Source organism: Lagopus leucura, unplaced genomic scaffold, assembly GCF_019238085.1.
Source record: "Lagopus leucura isolate 7727_CA_CO unplaced genomic scaffold, USGS_WTPT01 Super-Scaffold_100157, whole genome shotgun sequence".
In the NCBI taxonomy this organism is placed as follows: domain Eukaryota; kingdom Metazoa; phylum Chordata; class Aves; order Galliformes; family Phasianidae; genus Lagopus; species Lagopus leucura.
Window position 1 is genome coordinate 49223770 of NW_024962334.1, and position 18385 is coordinate 49242154.

The window sequence follows — 18385 nt, forward strand, 5'->3', positions numbered from 1 at the left end:
ACGCAAAGCTGGAGAGCAAAACCTTCATTATTTGGTTCCTTCCTATTGAATGGGCTGGACTTTATGCTGGAAGTCTGCTTCTTGCCCACAACACTGATGGTTGGAAGGCAAGAACAAAGTTTGTGAGTAATGTAAAAGGTTTTCCTAATAGAAGCCCTACTTACACCCAGTGAGGCACCTCAGACCTCAGCTTCTCCTTTTCTCCACAATTTCACTTTGCTATGTTAAATATTCTGGCTACCAAGAAGTAAAGACATCTAGGTTACAGAAAGTCCAGTGCAAGGTAAAATCCCCAGTATCTGCAACAGGTGCTGGATCTTAGCCATATACAGTAACAGAAGCTCCACATAACTGATGCCATATGCAACATTTTCCCAATGTACTTGTTGCTCATGAGATGGATGGATGCCATCATGAAAATGCTTTGGCACAATCAGAAAGAAAATAATAAAAAATATAAGGAAGAAGAGATTTCTTAACCAGAAACCTGATGGGATGGGAAGTAGACAATTACCAAGTGCTATCAAAAAAAAAAATTAAAAGCTCTCCATAAATAGATCTCATATGAGCAATTACCCAGAGCTTTGAAAACATTTTGGATTTGCTTTCCATCCATTTTTGGTCTACGGCGATGGCATTTAGTTCTGTAACCTTTGCAATACTAATGCTGTGTGCATTTCTATTTTATAGCGTACAAAAATGAAAATAACCAACAAGTCTGATGGCATTTCCAAATGTGACACATTCTCCAAAATAAAATGCCTTTGCCAGTACAAGACTTATGTCCAATAAATGGCTGTTAATCCCCAAAAGCTACAGGACAGCTGTTCCTGAGTCAAATAAACACTGTTGTTTGAAAACTTGGAGCCAGGACATGTCAGCAACAGGCAAAACAAAAGCAAAGTCTCCACCCTTCAGCATATGAAGGGAGAAAACAGATGTGGTATCTGTTTTCTGTATCTTATCTCATGGCTGCGTCTGTAGAAAGATGAGGTTGAGGCAAAAAACAGCTCTTACCTCTACAGGGTAGGGTGATTAGATTTGTAGGGAGAACCCCTTCAGTGGGAGAACACATTCATTCCTGAACATTGTCCAGGAACAGTGAGGACCACTGTACTACCCAGATGCTCGGACCATCAATACTGCTGGTCACAGCAAGACTGAAATCAAGAAACCCTCTATATTGCCTGGACCAGAGTTAGAGAGTATAGTAACTCAGAAGACAAGGGAAGATAAGGAAAGAACAGAGAAAGATGTCTTGTAGGTCCTTCTGTCATTAAAGAGATCGTCAAGAACCAATTCGAGTGATTATTCAGTATTCAAAGGGAGGCTAAAAGAAAGGATACAGACTCTTTAGCAGAGTCTGTTGTGATAACACCTGAAGGAATGGCTTCAGACTAAAAGAGGGGAGATTTAGACTGGATAGAAGAGAAATGTTTTTTACAATAAGGGTAGTGAAGCACTGGCACAGGTTGTCCAGAGTGGACACCATGTCCCTACAGACATTCAAGGTCTGAGCACCTGATGAAGCTGCACATGCCCCTGTTCACTGCAGGGGAATTGGACCAGATGGTCTTTAATGGTCCCTTCCAACTAATGATTCTATGACTGTTTTAGACTGAACTGGTATACCCTTCAGTGTTCGCTGAATGTATTAACTAGATCCTCAGGGCTTGATTTAGCTTCTTATAAAAAGGCTCTTAATGCCATTCCTGAGGCCCTAGGATGTATGAGAATGTTGCAGGGGCTATGTAGATATGACACAGCAATTATAAGAGCCCTACTGGCCTCTGAAACAGTAACTGGTGGCCATACCCATTGTCCAAAAGCACCTAGAACAACTGTCTACATGGGTGGATAGTAATAGGATGGAGGGGAATTATTTTAAACTGAGACAGGGGAGGTTTAGGTTGGATATGAGGAGGAAGTTTTTCACCAGAGTGAAAAAGGTGGTGGGGCACTGGCACAGGTTGCCCAAGGAGGCTGTGGATGCCCCATCCCTGCAGGCATTCAAGGCCAGGCTGGATGTGGCTCTGGGCAGCCTGGGCTGCTGGTTGGTGACCTGCACACAGCAGAGGGTTGGAACTGGATGAGCACTGTGCTCCTTTGCAACTCAGGCCATTCTATAATTCTATGAAGTCAGACCTTCGATCTCATGCTTTCATGAATCAACCCCTGTCCAAGGGGCTGTTTTTCTCAGCTGCTTTCTTTGAGTGCTTTAAACTACCCCTAGAAAACTACTGCCCTTCAAACCTGCCAGCTCAGTGGCTTGTCTCAATAATCCCTACGCTACTGACTTTAAAACAGTGGCCAATAAACCAACTACCCTGATTCAAGTGAAGGTGTAAGGAGCACCCATAGGAGCATTTGGCAGGTCTCAGAGATGCAGCCTGAAAACATCATACATTCCCAGCCCTGGGTGAGTGTTCATCCATCCCATCTCCTCCAGTGATGGAGCACCTGGATACCTGCTGACAACTGGGCTGCCATACAAACCCAACCTACATATCATCTGCCCCAGGAGGTCTTATGCAACTGGGAAGGTGAGAATTCACTTGAACTTTTGCTCGCAAGGAGCTATTAATTATTTTTTATCTTACTGCATTATAAACAGATGGTGATGAATAAACAGACTCCTCATTTAAACTTCATTAACGTTTTTCCAGCTTGACTTTTAATTTCCGTATGTTCACTGCCTCTTCTCTCGTCAAACACGCCTTGACGTCTTCAAGGGAGACTGTCAAAGAACCCCAAGCTCCAGATCTGGCTTTTCAAGCCAACCTCCACTGCAGAACTGCAGAATGAGAAAGACATTATGTGGAGGATAAGCAACATGGGCTGTTCTCTATCTGGATTCACTTGTACGAGACAATGTTGGTGATGAGATTATAGGAGTCTGTTGCTCACAGCAAGTTGAGGCATATGCAACTCAGTAAGCAAAGAGCAGGGAGAGTGACTGAGATTATTTTCATTCATATTTTCCACTTTTTGACTTTTGGGTTTTAAATCCTGCTAGAATGACAGACAGGTCTAGATTGCACATACAAAATGCAGCGCTGAAGTACTCAGGCTATCAGAAGCAGCTCAACTGTAGCAGCTCCTCAATGGCTACTGGCAATTCTCGGTGACACTTAGAAAATCACCTCAGCTATCTCCTCAGTACTGAGCAAACAGACAAAATGTTGATCTGTAAGATGCTGACAGCCGCCAGCTGTGAAGTGCTGAGCTTGTTTCACTTCCATTTAACTTCTGCAGGAAGTCGGAATCCAAATAGAGCAGAAGGCCTTCCTTTCTGGATGAAAAAAGTCCTGAAAAACCATTTAAAAAGTGAAGTTCAACACGGGGAAATGCAAAATCCTGTACCTGGGGAGCAGTAAAGCCATGCACTTTATGGACTTCGCAGAGAAGGACCTGAGCTTGCAGGTGGGTATCAAGCTGAAGGTGAGCCAGCAACGTGACCTTGCCATTCGGGAGGCTAAAGGTGTTCTGGGTTGCAAAGGGCAAAGTAGCAGCAGGTCAAGGGATGAGATCCTTCCCCTCTGCTCAGCACCTGAAAGGCTGTGTCCAGTTCTGGATCTCCTCAGTACAACAGAGATGTGAACATACTGGAAAATGTCCAAAAAAGGGCCACGAAGATGACAAAGAGACTGGAGCAGCTGGGATTCGGTGGGAAGAAACAGAGCCAGCATTTTCTCAGTGGAGCCCAAAGGAAATCCATTTAAACCTAAGTTGTTCTGGTTTTTTACTTATTTATTTGCAGTTAACAAGCATAAACTCTGGAGCAGGTTGTCTAGACAGGTTTCCTCCATCCACAGAGACATTCAAAACCCAACTGGACATGGCCCTGAGCACCCTGTGCTGATTGACTGTTTTAGGCTAAGGTTTGAACTAGGTGATCTCCAGAGGTCTTTGCCAGCCTCAGCAATTTCTGTTCATAGAATCATAGAATCATAGAATCACCAAGGTTGGAAAAGACCTAAAAGATCATCCAGTCCAATCGTTCACCTATTCCCAATAGCTCCCACTAAACCATGTCCCTCAACACTTGTTACCAAGCCAAGGAACATACAAACACAGAAAATCCCCTCTCATCAACCTAGATCATCAGAGTCAGCAGTCTTCTGTGGTTTAAATGTCAACTCTGTGTCCTCAAGCATCTTCTCTCATACCTAAACTTGCACGCTATTAATCTACAAATCTGAGCTAGACTTTCCATGCCTGAGATCTGCCTAATATTACCACTACTCTCCATGAAGGCCATTAACTGTGGGACAACACAGTTTCCTGCATAGAAGCATGGTCTCCACAGCTGCTCACCCCATCCAAATATGAGTCACACAGTACTTCATTCAACTGTCATCCCTAATTGACTCTGTCACTTCTGAAAGAATTTCTGGTTGCACAGAGAATCAATTAGCAATAATGAGATAAGGAGATAATGAGCACAGTCAGCTCACCTAGACGTGATTGCTTTTGTTGACAAGGGCAAAAAAAAAAAAGAGTAAATAAAATGGGATTTATTTTATTTTATTTGGATGCTTAGGATTAAGCTGAACTATCTGTAAACCGCAGCCACTGCAAGGGGAGCTTTCGTAAAATAACAAAACAAAACAAAGGCAAACAACAATGAAAAAACAACTGTTGGTGCTCAGAGATAAAACAAAACAAAACAAAACAAAACAAAAAACAAGTGGAAGTCAGCATGAAGCCATGCAGTGATGAAACCTGCCCTGCAGCAAGCCTTAAGGGCTCTGACACACTTCACATGGAGGGAGATTTGCCACCATCTGTGGGCCTGGAAAGCAGAACTGCTTCTTGCTACCTTCTCCTCCTTGCCCTACTGCTGCAATCTGCATTATCATCTGAGCAGTTACCGCATTGCACACACATGTCTTGGCTGAAAAAGAATCTGGATTAAAGCTTAGTTTTCAGTGGGCCTGGGATTGCATTCTTCGCTTCTGAAATATGCTCACATGCATTTTCAAAGTAACATAGATGTCGAAGGAACTCTTATAAACTCCAACTAATAAATGCCTTGGAGAACACCAGGCTATAGAATTACCACCTTGATTTATACTGTAGGCTGAGAGATGCTACCAGAGGAGCAGTCCCATAAGCTGGAAAGCAAAGAGAAATGGAAAGACAACAGCCCAAGCATGTACTGCATATCATCTTACTGCAGCAGCTACTGACTGTGGGGCAACCCCTGTTTGCAGAGTAACTCCCAAAACTTCTCACCATGCTCATCCAGTGGGAAAGCTTTGTTGAAGGCACTCAAATCCTGGGTCTGACTTGGCCTTGATGGCTGGTCTAGATGATCTTATAGGTCTTTTCCAACCTTAATGATTCAGTGAACAGATCCTGCAGCTGCCCAGGCAGAACTCCCCCAGGAACTGGCTGATGAACTCCTAGGCTCTATGTCCCACCAACATCAAATGCCAGAGCACTGTCAGGAATTGAGCTCTTGCCTCTGCTTGCTTCACTTTGCACTGCTTGGCACTAGTGTACAGGGGAATGTGGTTTTGTGTATGTTGGATATAATTTGAGTTCCTTGGGGAACCTCTGTTGGCAGCTTCTAGGAAAATATCACCCACAAAATCTGCACCCACAGCCAATTCAGAGTGATGCGTGATACTACATACAGATTCACTGGAAGAAGATAGAAAACCTGACTTATCTAACCTAAACTCCATGGGATTTCTCTTTGGAAGTGTTATTGCTCTGCAGATACATAATATTTTCCTGTGAATTTAGACTGTAGGTGCTGCCAAAATACTGCCTTTCATATTCTATCTATGCACAATTCTGTTAGAAGTCTAAATCATAAAAAAGTGCAACTGGACACATTTCAATGTACTTGTCCTTAACTTACCCCTTCTAGATACGAAAATAGCATTACTTTTAGTTTAAAGGAGGAAAACTGAAGCCAAGAATACTCAGGAACCACCATCACTTCAGCAATAGTGCTGTTAGGGCATACTAATGGTTGGAAAAGACCACTAAGATTATCTCGCCCAACTGTCAGCCCATCCCCACCATGCCTACTAAACCATGATGTTGCAATACTCTATGGAAGTCAAATGAGGCAAAGTTTGCAGGGAGAACAACTATGAGACCAGCATGGAGAGAGAATCAGAACACATTTAGGGTGGGAAATTAAAGAATCTGGAGTAAAAAGAAAACCAGCCCCCTTTTGCAGGGCGGTTGTAACTAGGTGATCTTTGAGGTCTCTTCCAATTGAAGCCATGCTGTGATTCATTCTAAATGATTCACACACGTGTGACATCTACGTGCAGCTATGATTTGTGCCATTCTCAGTATCTGAACTACTGCAACCCTGCCATGCTTGCCACGAGATCAGCATGTGGCCTGCAAAGAAAAGCCAGCCAATTCCCACATGACAAAACTACAAAACGCCACCCAGTTGAACAGCCAGGCACATCTGCGATGCAGCTCAGCAATACCTTCTCTGGGCTTTGTGAGAAAGGAAGGAACAACCAATGCCCAATTTCCATCATGTCAAACCCAGCAAAGGTCCCCTATATCACACTGTAGGATAAGTACAGGCAACATTACTGGTTTTTAGGTCACTTAGGAACACGCTCTGCACCAAGACTGAGATGAGCACTGTGTGCATCACCTCCTGCACTGGGCAGGCAAGACACCTGCCATCTGCACAGTAATAACATCTACAGAAGACTTTTTCTTAACAGTGCTATAAATTATACTGTAAACACTCTTTGGGGAATAAAAAAGGCTAGAAAGATCATATAACAAATGCCCTAGTGAAAGTTTTATTCCAATTCTGCATGTGAACACACAGATGCATGTCTTCTAATGGTGGGAGTGAGACTTCACTTCACTTACCCCAATCCCCTCCAAACCAGTGGACAACAGGATGGGATCCACCTGGGAGCTGGGGTTGTTTCCAGCACAGGTGAGCTAAGCCTCCACAATACAGCAATCTGAACACGATTCACTGCATCCTAAAAGAGATGCCTACATTCAGCTAGAATACCTCAGAGCAACATAAAATCAGAGATCCCTCACCAAAAGTTATTCCCAACCAGTAGCTATTTGCCCACGTGAAGCCAACAGATCTCAGTCTATCTGGTCTTCATTTCAATGATAAAGAATCCACCTCTGTACTGCATCACAATTGCCACTTTACAAGAGATACAAGATCATGCTGTCTGATCATTGAGGTGAAAGGATAACAGGGCAGAGGGCTGCCAGGGCAGTCCAGCTCATGAAACTCAATTCCATACTGCAAAGCACAACTGCGTCTTACACACCCTTTCATAAACTGGGCACACTCCACTGTGGAGCCAATAAAGCATTCCTTCCTGCAGCTCTGTGCCCTCTGATGGTTAGCAACTTCCTTAAAGCCCAAACGTCAATCTCACAGCCATTTTATTCTTTGCACGTGCTGCCAGCTTAAACCAATCTCCACTGCTGTTGCATCCCAGTTGCACCTTCTGCACTCAAAAAGACAACATCATCTTATCAGACACCGTTTCCTCAAAAATGGGCCTAAGAGAGAAAAGAGAGACTCCAGTCTCACCAGCAGTGGCTGTTTGTGGTCCAGGACTGATTCTAGGAACAGCAATTGGCCCCCACCACGTGCACTGAAAACACAGACATTTAATTTGAAAAGAAAGCATTGATTTAACTCACGCACATGTACCCACTGTAATTAATGGCTGTTCAAACACAAAACAGTGTTAAGACAGATGTTATTGTTTATCAGTGGAAATCTACCTGCTTACCCTGAGCTAGTGATTAATCTCAGTATTACCATCAGGTGTTCTTTACAAATGACTAATCTATTTGACACAACAAATTACAGCTGTGATTAAGCCCCTCCAATCGATACAACTGATAATGGCTTCTAAACAAAGCTTTATTTCTAGACTGTATTGGAACTGCGCGTTTCCTTAATCCCACTCATTCAATTAGAAAGGATAATAAATTGGCTGTTAAATCTCAAGTGATTTTCTTCTTGCTAACAGGATGTTGAATGCACAGAAGGCAATACACCTACCTGGCCATAAATCACGATACTACGTTACAACTGGCAGAGAGCTCCAATTGCTTTCCATTCTCCTCCTTTGTGAGACTGAGCCACGTTAAAGTTAATGCTTTTCTAGGGAATTCAGCTAGGAGGTTTTATGCAACATTTATTTTTAAATTGTTCAGTCTTAACGTTGCTGGAAATAAACTTCACCTCCGTGCGATCTCCTGTCATCACTTCCATGTCATCTCTGCCAACCAAACTGCCCTCTCCTCCACCTCTCCAAAGATCAGAGCTGAATTTTGCAGCTGTGCTCAGCTATAATTAGTGACTTGCACAGAAAAAAGAGCTTTTTCAGTCTACTTGAGCTCACACATCATGGGTTGGACATTCCAACAGGAAAACACATGCTGTTTAGACATTTAGAAGCTGTTGGTCCACGTCACTTCCAAAATAGACATCTCCAAAAGTTGATGCACTTATCTATTGGTCACCCACCTCAGTGCCGGAGCAATCACACATCAGAAGTTGAGGCTTCTTTCCAATGATTGCAAGGGCAGAAGTGAGTTCTTTGCTGGAATTCATATACTGAACTGTTAAATACCTACTGATGTGGAACACTATGTGTGTTCCACATTGATATCATCGGTGACCATTTCAACAAACTCAGGAGTAGTAACCACCATCTCCGTGGAGGAGAACATCTTACAGTGCTCATATCTTGTGTAACAACTACGGTAGCAATGGGCAGAAATGCAGAATTCCTACAACCCAATATTTTAGCATTCCCTGATGAAAAACAAGCTCCAGAAGGTGTTTATACACTTGCTTATGCTTTAGGCATGGATGGCACACAGTAAGGCTGAGCGTGCTCTGACATCAGAATCAGCATAAATATGCTCGTTTAATTCAGTGGAGAGAAAAAAAACAAAACAAAACAACAATACATAACACGTTTTGGACTAAACTTTTCAATGGGGAAGAACATTTTGAAAAAGGAGAAAAAAAAGATTAACACTCGAATATTTGTTCTTTCATTTTGAATGTCCTGCATTTAATTGAATTTCTCCAAGTGTGCATGAAAATGAAATGAAGCATTTAGTTGGCTTTCAGAGGATGTATTTAAGTACCCTGACTTCTCCTTTCTTTACTGTATTCCAGGGGAACTTTTCTTGAAACAGCTCTATTTAAATGCACTGGGATGCTTAAAATCAAAGGAAAACATATCTTAATAGATAAAAGCAGGGGCCAAAAGCCTTCCTTGCATTCAATAAAGCTCCCTGAGGGACCAGCTTGGCCCAAGGATGCTGTTCTATCATTAATCAGCATCTTGCAGAACAGCCCTTTGGTCTGTAGCCTATTTTGAGCAGTGCCAAGTGAAAGAGGATGAGAAGACATCTTTCACTTTTTCCCCTTTCAGGATGCAAATGTAAAGCAGGATATGCATCCTCCTACCTTCACCCCAACCGATGTGATCTCCCCTTTTTGGAACCCACCAGTCTCCCACTGCTCCCTACACCTCCTTTACACACAAACACTGACCCTGCCTTGAGAGAGGCACTTGGAGGGGACAAGTCCACCCCTACATCCGATTCCTGGAGCTTTGACTTAACTGCTGTGAGATATGACAGGACAAGACCAGAATAAAACCTTCATTTTTCTGTCACTCAGATCTCTACAATTAAGGGTTGAGCACCGAGTGGCTGTGCCAAAATACCCCAAGCTTCCTACAGGCTGCCTACCAAGGAACTTCAACAGCAAAAATGTATGAAATATCCCCCATCCTCACAGACATGTCCTGCAGCATCTCTCCTGTTCTGAAACACCACTTGCCCAATTCATGTTGCGTTATGCCTTCTCCTCAAAGGAGGCACAGATCCTTGGCTGCTGGGATGGGGAAACCTTGGGAGAATGGAGAGCAAAGCTGGCACTGTCAACTTGACTCTCTTCTTCTTATCATTGAAGAAGGGAGGTGAGTAAAGGTATCAGAGTTGGTTAAGACACTTCTAGTTCAGAAAGAGGCGTGACTGACTCTGATTAAACAGCCTGAGATGGCTGAGGTTCACCCCCCTGTGGGTGATCATCATCAAGCTATTCAAATACTTGGATGGAACTGGTGGAACTGTGCTTTAGAAGGATCAGCATCTCTCCCTCCTAACATAAGAGCTCAACATCAGCCAAAGCAAACCCAGGCAGCACTCTGCTGCTGCAAGAGGGACAAGAAATGGCACAGACAAGGCAGATGTGAATCCAGGGATGGGAGCCTGAGGGTCAGAGATGGAAGAAGTTGCTCCCATACCTGAGGTCTGATTATCCTCAGTGATCTCTGCCAGGCACTGGCTGCGTTCCTCTTCAATCTCCAGCATGATGCTGCACTCTGGGCGCGTGCTGGATGCCTGCAAGAAGGGCAAGAGGAAAGGAGAGAGTGAGCAAAACCCATGTGTACTCAGGATGCATTCCTGGGGATGCACAGCTAGCCAAGGCTCTGCTGGGTCAATGCACCATGGGGATATGCATCCAGGCTCATTTTACGTTTGATTGAGAGAGGGGAAAATAATCCAGTACCTACTGAAAAAAAAAAAAAAAAGACCCAACAAAAAACACCATTGTTCTCTGTGCCTATCATAAAAAGATAAAAACAAACTTTTTTTTTGCTGATGATCAAGACCAATTCTGCTTCTTTATCCTCTGGGAACCCTGCCTGACTAGACTAACACTGACAGCTATCTAGGGCAGGAAGATGGCAGCTTTAAAATTCATGCCAGGAGCAGTGGGATCTGCGCTTACATCGTTTATTCCCTCCCTTCCCACATGGACTGCCTCCTGGCTCATGCTAATTCAGAGCAAAACAAAACCCAAACCAAATAAGAACAAAATCTCAGATGCAGATTAGGAGATCAAGGAGCTAAAAAGCAGGAAATTCCCAGTAAGAAGGCTTTTTCTCTCCCCTAAGTGTTTTCTCCCCACTTAGACCTAATTATATTTGGCTTTTTTAATACATCAGTGTCTAAAACATGCAGATAATTAATCATGGACTCTTACATCATGCATTCTCAGTCACAAAGTATGGACCATAACAATTGGCATCCAAAAAAGGAACCACGAGCCAGATGGGGTCATGTTAATGTCACCAACTTGCTCTCACATGGAGGGAACACCCCATCAGGCACAGGCTGCACACAGGGGTGGTGGAGTCACAGCCCCTGGGGGTTTTTATGAAGAGGGTAGATGTGGCACTGAGGACGTGGTCAGTGGGCATGGTAGGGATGGGCTGGGGTTGGACTTGAGGATCTCAGAAGGCTTTTTGCTCGTGATTGCATGACTTTGTTGCTCATATCTTCATAGACTTCCCATTATGGCAGGTGCTGCACAAAATCAAACAGAGAACCCAACCTCCTTCAAAGAGATGGCAAACCACGTTGAGCTGGGAGATAACCTGTTCAGAAACTCAACTGCAAAGAGACGGTGAGAAGGAAACGATGTGGAGAGAGCAGCAGTGTTGGCTTGAGTCTGCTCAGACAACATGAAATGCAATGCAGGAGTAACCCTGAGTGAGGTGAGCTTCAGGGACAGATGTGAGGCAGAGTTACAGCTTTTCTCCATTAAAATTCATTGATTCTTGCCTTCACAGTTGGTGAAGTTGGGGGGGGGGGAAGTATTTTGGTCTGATGAAAGCAGAGAAAGAAAGAAAAAAAAAGAACTCTTCATGTTTCTTTTCAAAATGAGAGCTACTTTTCTACTCATTCATCAGCCGATGCAGTAAAACAGAAGACCCAGAAACCCTCCAAAGGAACAAAGCTTTGATGCAATTTACACTTAGAATAAAAATTAATATGCTAAATTATGTTATAATTTTAATCCAGTCTCTTACTAAACCAACCTAATCTTTTCCTTCTTCTAGTCCATGCCTTGCTCAGACTATAATTTCCCTTAGGCTGAGAATGGGCTTTGATTAACAGCATATAGACAATTATTACTGCAATGTGACTTTCCAGCCAAATTAAAAGAAAAACCAAAACAACAGCACATTGAAGGAGACTGAGTTGCTGCTGTCCTGGTACTGAAATGTTTCTATTTTTTATTTTTATTTTTATTTTTTCCAAAAGGGAAATTTATTTTAACTGATATAGATATGTGTGTGTATGCGTGTAAAAGAACGTGGAGCTTACTTTAAAAATAAAGATTGAAATGTTCTGCTTTCAAAACATTCCTTTTATCAAAGGAAAGTCAAAACTCTCTGGACTGAGCCTATTACCTGATCCCTCTCACATTTATAAACAATCTGAGTGTTCACTTTATAAATTAATTCATACAACTCTAACTTTGATCAAGGTTGGCAAAGCGCTAGAACCCATCGTTAGGATTCTTTTAGGCTGCAAATGTTCTTCTGAGCCCACTAGCAAGTACTTCACCATGTCTCCTAGTCACAAACAAATGCAAGCCTAAATTGGTTGACTGCATATATTGCCTAGGTCGCTCCAAAAGTAATGCCTCCTTTTTATTTTCATGGAAATGACAACCAACGCAAAGAGCGCAATAGCACTATGGGCTAGAGCAAATTCCCAGCTGCAAAACTCTTTTTCAGTCTAGTCACATTGCTGTGCCTTTTTGCCAGCAATGATCAAAAGCCTTCATTCTGGGCTTGCCCAAATCTGCATCAGCAGAGGTGACCCACTGACGCTGCTGTTGAAATGCACCACCCACTCCTCACTGTGCTCATCAGTGAACGTCAGCAGGTGCCACTTTTAGTTCATGGAGGAATTCAGTGACACTCCTTTGCTCTATACACACTTCCATGTCAGACACCATTCTATCAGATTGCTCCTCTGCTGCCATCACTCACAAGGAGAGAAAAAGTAATGGAATATTGGTGGGAAGGTTCGACCTCTACTGCCATCCTACCAACATCAGCCTCTGACATCATGGGCCAACATCATAAGACAGGAGGCTACATAAATACACTAAGTTCTCTAAAAACAGCATGAGATAACTCCTTTTTTAAAGACTATTTTATCATTACTCTCAGTGGGACTTATCTTCCCTCGTTTTAGTTGGGTAAACACTTTGCATTCAGTATCAATTGATTTTTGCCACTCCTTCTAGTCCACAGAGAGCTTGTGAGCATCAGTCTTGAAGGTTTTTTCATGCCCCTTGGCTGATTGAAGTTCACACTAAAACATCCAATATTTAGGCTGGGAAGGTCACCGATGTGTGAATTTAGAGTGCAAAAGATCTTAAACTGAATCATCAAGGTCAAACAGACTCACATTTGAAGCCTTCTGGTTTATGGCTTATTCCCCACACTCACTAAATAAGGAAATAAACAACCCAAACAAACAGAATTATAAAGGTTGGAAAAGACCTCTAAACTCCTAGAGTCCAACCCCAAGTCACCCCACCATGTCCTCTAACCATGTACCTCAGTGCTGTAAGTCTTGTCTGCCAAAACAAGACTCCTCTGATCCCCTTCTTGGGATCAGAGGCTGAATAACAATCCTTCCTTGGTGGGTTCCTCCCAGAAGAGAATGAAAGAGACTTTACAGATAGCTTGGTATGAAGTCACTTCACTGCTTCCCCACTTTGGCTTTTTTATCTTCCCTCTGGAAAAGGCAAGGATCATAGAATCATAGAATCATGGAATGGCCTGGGTTGAAAATGACCACAGTGCTCATCCAGCTCCAACCCCCTGCCGTGTGCAGGGTCACCAACCAGCAGACCAGGCTGCCCAGAGCCACATCCTGCCTGGCCCTGAATGCCTGCAGGGATGGGGCATCCACAAGGACTGTGGAGTTTGACATCTTTCACATCAGTGGCAACTGGCCACACAGACACAGGGCTAAGGACCACAGTGATCCACATTTCCCACCCAAAAAGCACAGATAAAAGGAAAGCATGACCACAACACTTGGTAGGTCACGCAAACACTAGCTAGCAAACAATAACCCCTTTTTCCTGGGCATATCCATCATGGATGTACAGTTAGCTCAAACTCATTAAACACCCATTCACTAAAAGCCCTTCTGGAACGCATGGGTTACCACGTAAAAGTTGTGGTGGATTTGCTAGGGACCATTTTTCCAGCACACACTGAGCAGAATGACGAACAAGTTTTTTACTGGGCATGATTTCCTGCAGCTCTGAATTCTGCAGCAACTCTCCTGTGGAGTTATCCCCCAAAGTCTTTATTAATGAGAGTTTTCCTTCTCTCAGGGTCCCAGCAATTGTTAAAGGATTACTGCTAGTGCTAAGAAAGCCATTGTGTACACTCTTTAATTAAATACAAGTTGAAGGTTTGTCATAGACTGGAGGAGATACAGAAATGTTTGGTTTCATCTGTGCTGTCATTGGCAGAAACGGATTAACAAGGGGGAAATTTCTCAAAGGCAGGCAAGATTCACAGCAAACAAAACCCCACAACAGGAATACGGGCTCACAAGAAGTGAAAAAAACATCAGCACCTCCCTTTCTACTGATCCCAGAGTGTTCCTCTGCCTATCTGGAGGACCCAGCAGAGATGGAGAATAGAACGACCACAGTTACAACACCATTTCAAGTCCAACAAAGGAGGAGTAGAACTGAGAAATCTACAGAAAATGAAACTACATCCCTTGTCCATTTCTGTGCAGCTCCCAGAGGCTATAAAACAGTGACAGACAGGCGCATTTCTCTTTGTTGTCCAAACAAACCCATGGGGAGGCAGTAACTATATTAGACAAGAGCATCAGCTGCTGTGGTTTCTATAACACAAAATCACTGCTGTAGGCAGTGCTGGGGATTCTCAACCTTTTTTTCTTTTTTAGGTAGGCAAAGGAAACAAAAGATTTTGGCAGGTAGGTCTTATTCCTTAGTCGCCTTAGTAGCATAGCCCTGGAGGGGCTGCTCTAGCTAAGCCCAAGGAAGAGCTCACCATTAGCATCATCAGATGCTTTCATTTGTTCTTATTATTTATGAGAACATAGGACTGAAGACTTTTGTTATGCGATAGCCTCTGCTTTGGTTTCTTCCTTAACTTCATTCAGCTCTGCTTTAAAACTAGGTTCTCAGTTTCTTCCTTTTGAACATCTTCCTAAAATTAGAGCATTGTTATTCCTAACAAGCCTTTGAATGAGTCAAAAATACAGAGTGGTTCAAGTGCAAGAATGGGTGAAGAATGAACCTATAGAAATACCAACAGAGAATTTCTATTTGTGGGGATGGATAACACAGTTATGAACATTATCAAACCTAAGAGCTTCGTAAGATCTGCTTATCTGTAAAGGAAAAAAAAAAGATTGTAAATTATTTACGGAGCATTATAATTATTTACTCTTTCAAATGATCTTTGTCTATGAATTGGAAAGCACAAACATCATGACAACACGGGGAAATAAGTGGTAGATACCAGTAATATAGACCAACTGGGAGATAAGAACAAGATCAAAACACACAAGACGTCCTTTGTGACCTTCATCGGGTCAATAAGGAAAGTGTAGTTTCAGGGGAACTTGCAAGAACAATTCAGTGTTTGCAAGCAGAGCCAAGCTATACTTTGCTATGTCCTCAGCTCTTGCACTGCTCTACCATCAGCCAAGGGACTCTCAGAGCAAAGGTGGTGGCACACATCCCTAGGAGACCTTCCAAACAAAAGAGGTCCAGGCAAATACCCAAGAGTCCTCGCTCTCAGTTTGCTGTTCAAACCACTTCATTTCATGCTCCTGCCAGACACAATAATGCCAGGAACAGCGCTATCATTTGACAAGGAATGCAGATGGGTTTTTCTTCCAGCTGAACTAAGCAGGCCCCATAGAACAAAGACAACTTGGCCAAACCAATCCAGCAGCTTGGAGACACAGGGACCTCATTTAGTCTTATTGTCTCCTCTCAATGTGAGGGGTTGGAAGATCAAAGAAATGTGTGCTTTGTTATGCAAAGAGCTGGAGAACCAGAAGGGAAGAAGCTGAGCAGCTCTTTTAACTCTTTAGTGTTCAGCTTGTATGTTCCTCTCCTGGAGAGCAGAGCTGAGTTGGAAAAAGTGATCATTATGACACAGCAATTAAATGAGAGGCAGCACTTGAGTAAGTTTCCACTGCTGAGTAGGAGGCAGCTCTGGTGACTGAGTAAAAAATATTTTGCTCCTTACTTAAAATTATCATCTGGAGTGGCTAAGTATGCATTTCCATTCCAGCAAGCTCAAAGGAAGGATTTCAAATCAGGCGGTTGCAGAAATAGAAGCTTCAATACTGAGATCAGTGGTGTTTGGATCTACCATCTGGGTACAACGAAGAGCAGAGTTGTAACATCTCTGCCATGGTTGTGAAAAGAAAAAAAGAAAAAGCAAGAGATGATTGATTATTCTTCCCTGCCTGCAGAGACAAGAAGGCAGTTTTAGAGCATGAGTCACTTCAAAATAAAGGAACTGTCTAAAATACTTTAGAGGAAACTTAACCTACACTGCTTTGTTCCGGGAGCTGAAGGCAACTGTAGATGTCTATACCCCAAATACCCAAAGATAAATGAGAAAACCCACAGACTCACCCCTAACCTGAATAATTACCTTCCAGACAGCCCCATCTTTTCACACTGCAGTCTAAGAGTAGAAGAGAGATGATATCCATCAGGAGAATTTGGGTGAAAGATTAGTTAAGTGTTCCAATATGTTTGTGGCTTGTGTTATTTTCAAGATACACTGAATTTGAAACACTGTTCAGAACTAGGTACTTGTCTTCATAAGAATGTGCAGCTACCTATTAATCCTCTCCCAAATTGCCACCCACCCAGCACTGAGTCATCTCCCCAGTAGCCACCTCTTGGCTGCTGTGCACAGTAGAAACAGTCCTCAACTCAACTGCAAGTTCAGAAGAGACTGGAAAACCCTGAGGGTAAAACCCTGAGGGTGTGCCTCATCAAAACTGTCAAATTGCTCGTGCCTGGTCCTGTGTTCTCCAACCTGTGCCAGCTCCTCACTCCTGACAAAACCTCCATCTATCCAGACCCAATTGTTGCCCTGGCCAAGCACAGAGACACCCTCACCCTGTCCTGCCTGTTCCTCACCACATCTTTTGCATTCCACTCCAGCTGTGGCACCAGAATCTTGTTTCCTTCCCAGCTCTGACCCAGGTGTTACCTCCCACCAAGGGCACCTGCCATAATATCAAAGATCAGTTGGATTGAACTCACATCTGCTTAGATGGCCCCCCAGCATCTTCAGAATTTGGGTGGGAGTGGAGAGCAGTAGGGATTCCCAGATCCAGAGCAATGAAGACTGGTAGTTTGAGCAACACTTTGGGGAGTTCATGGGCAGTTCACTATGAAGACTGTGACAAAAGAGCTTGATCAAAAGCACAGTAAAGCTCCTGTGATTTCTTCCCTGCATTTCAAGCTCTCCATCAGTCTCTGGACTGCTCACACTGCCCAGGATTTGTGTACAACTGTTGGCAAACAGGACCCCTGCAAGGTTGGCTATGGGACGTTATTTATAACCAAGGAGCTGGATGAAGAAATCTGGATGTTCTCTAGTCTGCAGGAATACTGTGATGTTCTGGTTTGAGGAATCACAGTTCAGTTAGAAATGGTGCAATGTCCTTTAACTTTTAGGAGAACTGAAAGATTTAAGAATGTCTAGAAATACGGCATTAATCCAGAGCTACGGCACCACCAGTAAAGCATAGGATGGTTTGATTAACAGTATGTATGCCCACAGTTCATGCTGGAAACCCTCATCACTACAGTAAGCAGCTGCTTCACCTGGAAATCTAGGACTGTCTGGGGAGGGCATAATTCCCACGTACAGCTTCCCTGTGCAAGTCCATTTGTGGAAGGACTGTTAACATCCCAGGCATGGTCTTTGCTAAGCAGAGTAGGCACTTCTGAAGCTCAGTGGCATCCAGTAGGGTGGATGAAAGAGGCTTTACGACATTTATTGGGGTGTACATAGCCTCAGCATCTCCAGCTGAACAGCTGAAACAGGACATACAGCATTTCAGGTACTCCGTTACAATTTTTCTGAGCTCACTTGGCAGTCAGGACATGGATCTTCCAAACATGTGATCCAGCAACCATAAGAAACAGTCTGTTTCTTCTGACTGAGCACAGGTTTGCCAAGGTCAGTATCACTTTCCAAAGAGCAGCCAGGCGGAAATGATGAAACAAGAAACACAGAATGCATAAGAAATGAGACATGAGTATAATAATCCGTCTTGCAGTATATGTCATCCTTCCAGAAGCCATCAGTGTCCTTCTATAATTTGGTTGGTAATAAGGTTTTACCCTTCTTGTTTGTCAATATCTTCAACATTTTTCATTAAACCAACATTGGGACCAAAGCCAATGGAGTTGACCATTCTTACACCACTTCCCATCCTGAAAAAGCACCTCTAAGAGGGTTTGTTTGAG

General features: G+C 43.3%; 1 protein-coding gene across 1 annotated transcript in view; it reads right to left on the reverse strand.

The window, feature by feature from the left end:
* VIPR1 (vasoactive intestinal peptide receptor 1) overlaps positions 1–18385 on the reverse strand; it is a 100159-nt gene that overhangs the window by 51302 nt on the left and 30472 nt on the right. Inside the window, exon 2 of the mRNA XM_042888776.1 lies at positions 10314–10410. Coding sequence (XP_042744710.1) covers positions 10314–10410 — 97 coding nt within the window. The remainder of the gene's footprint in view (positions 1–10313; positions 10411–18385) is intronic.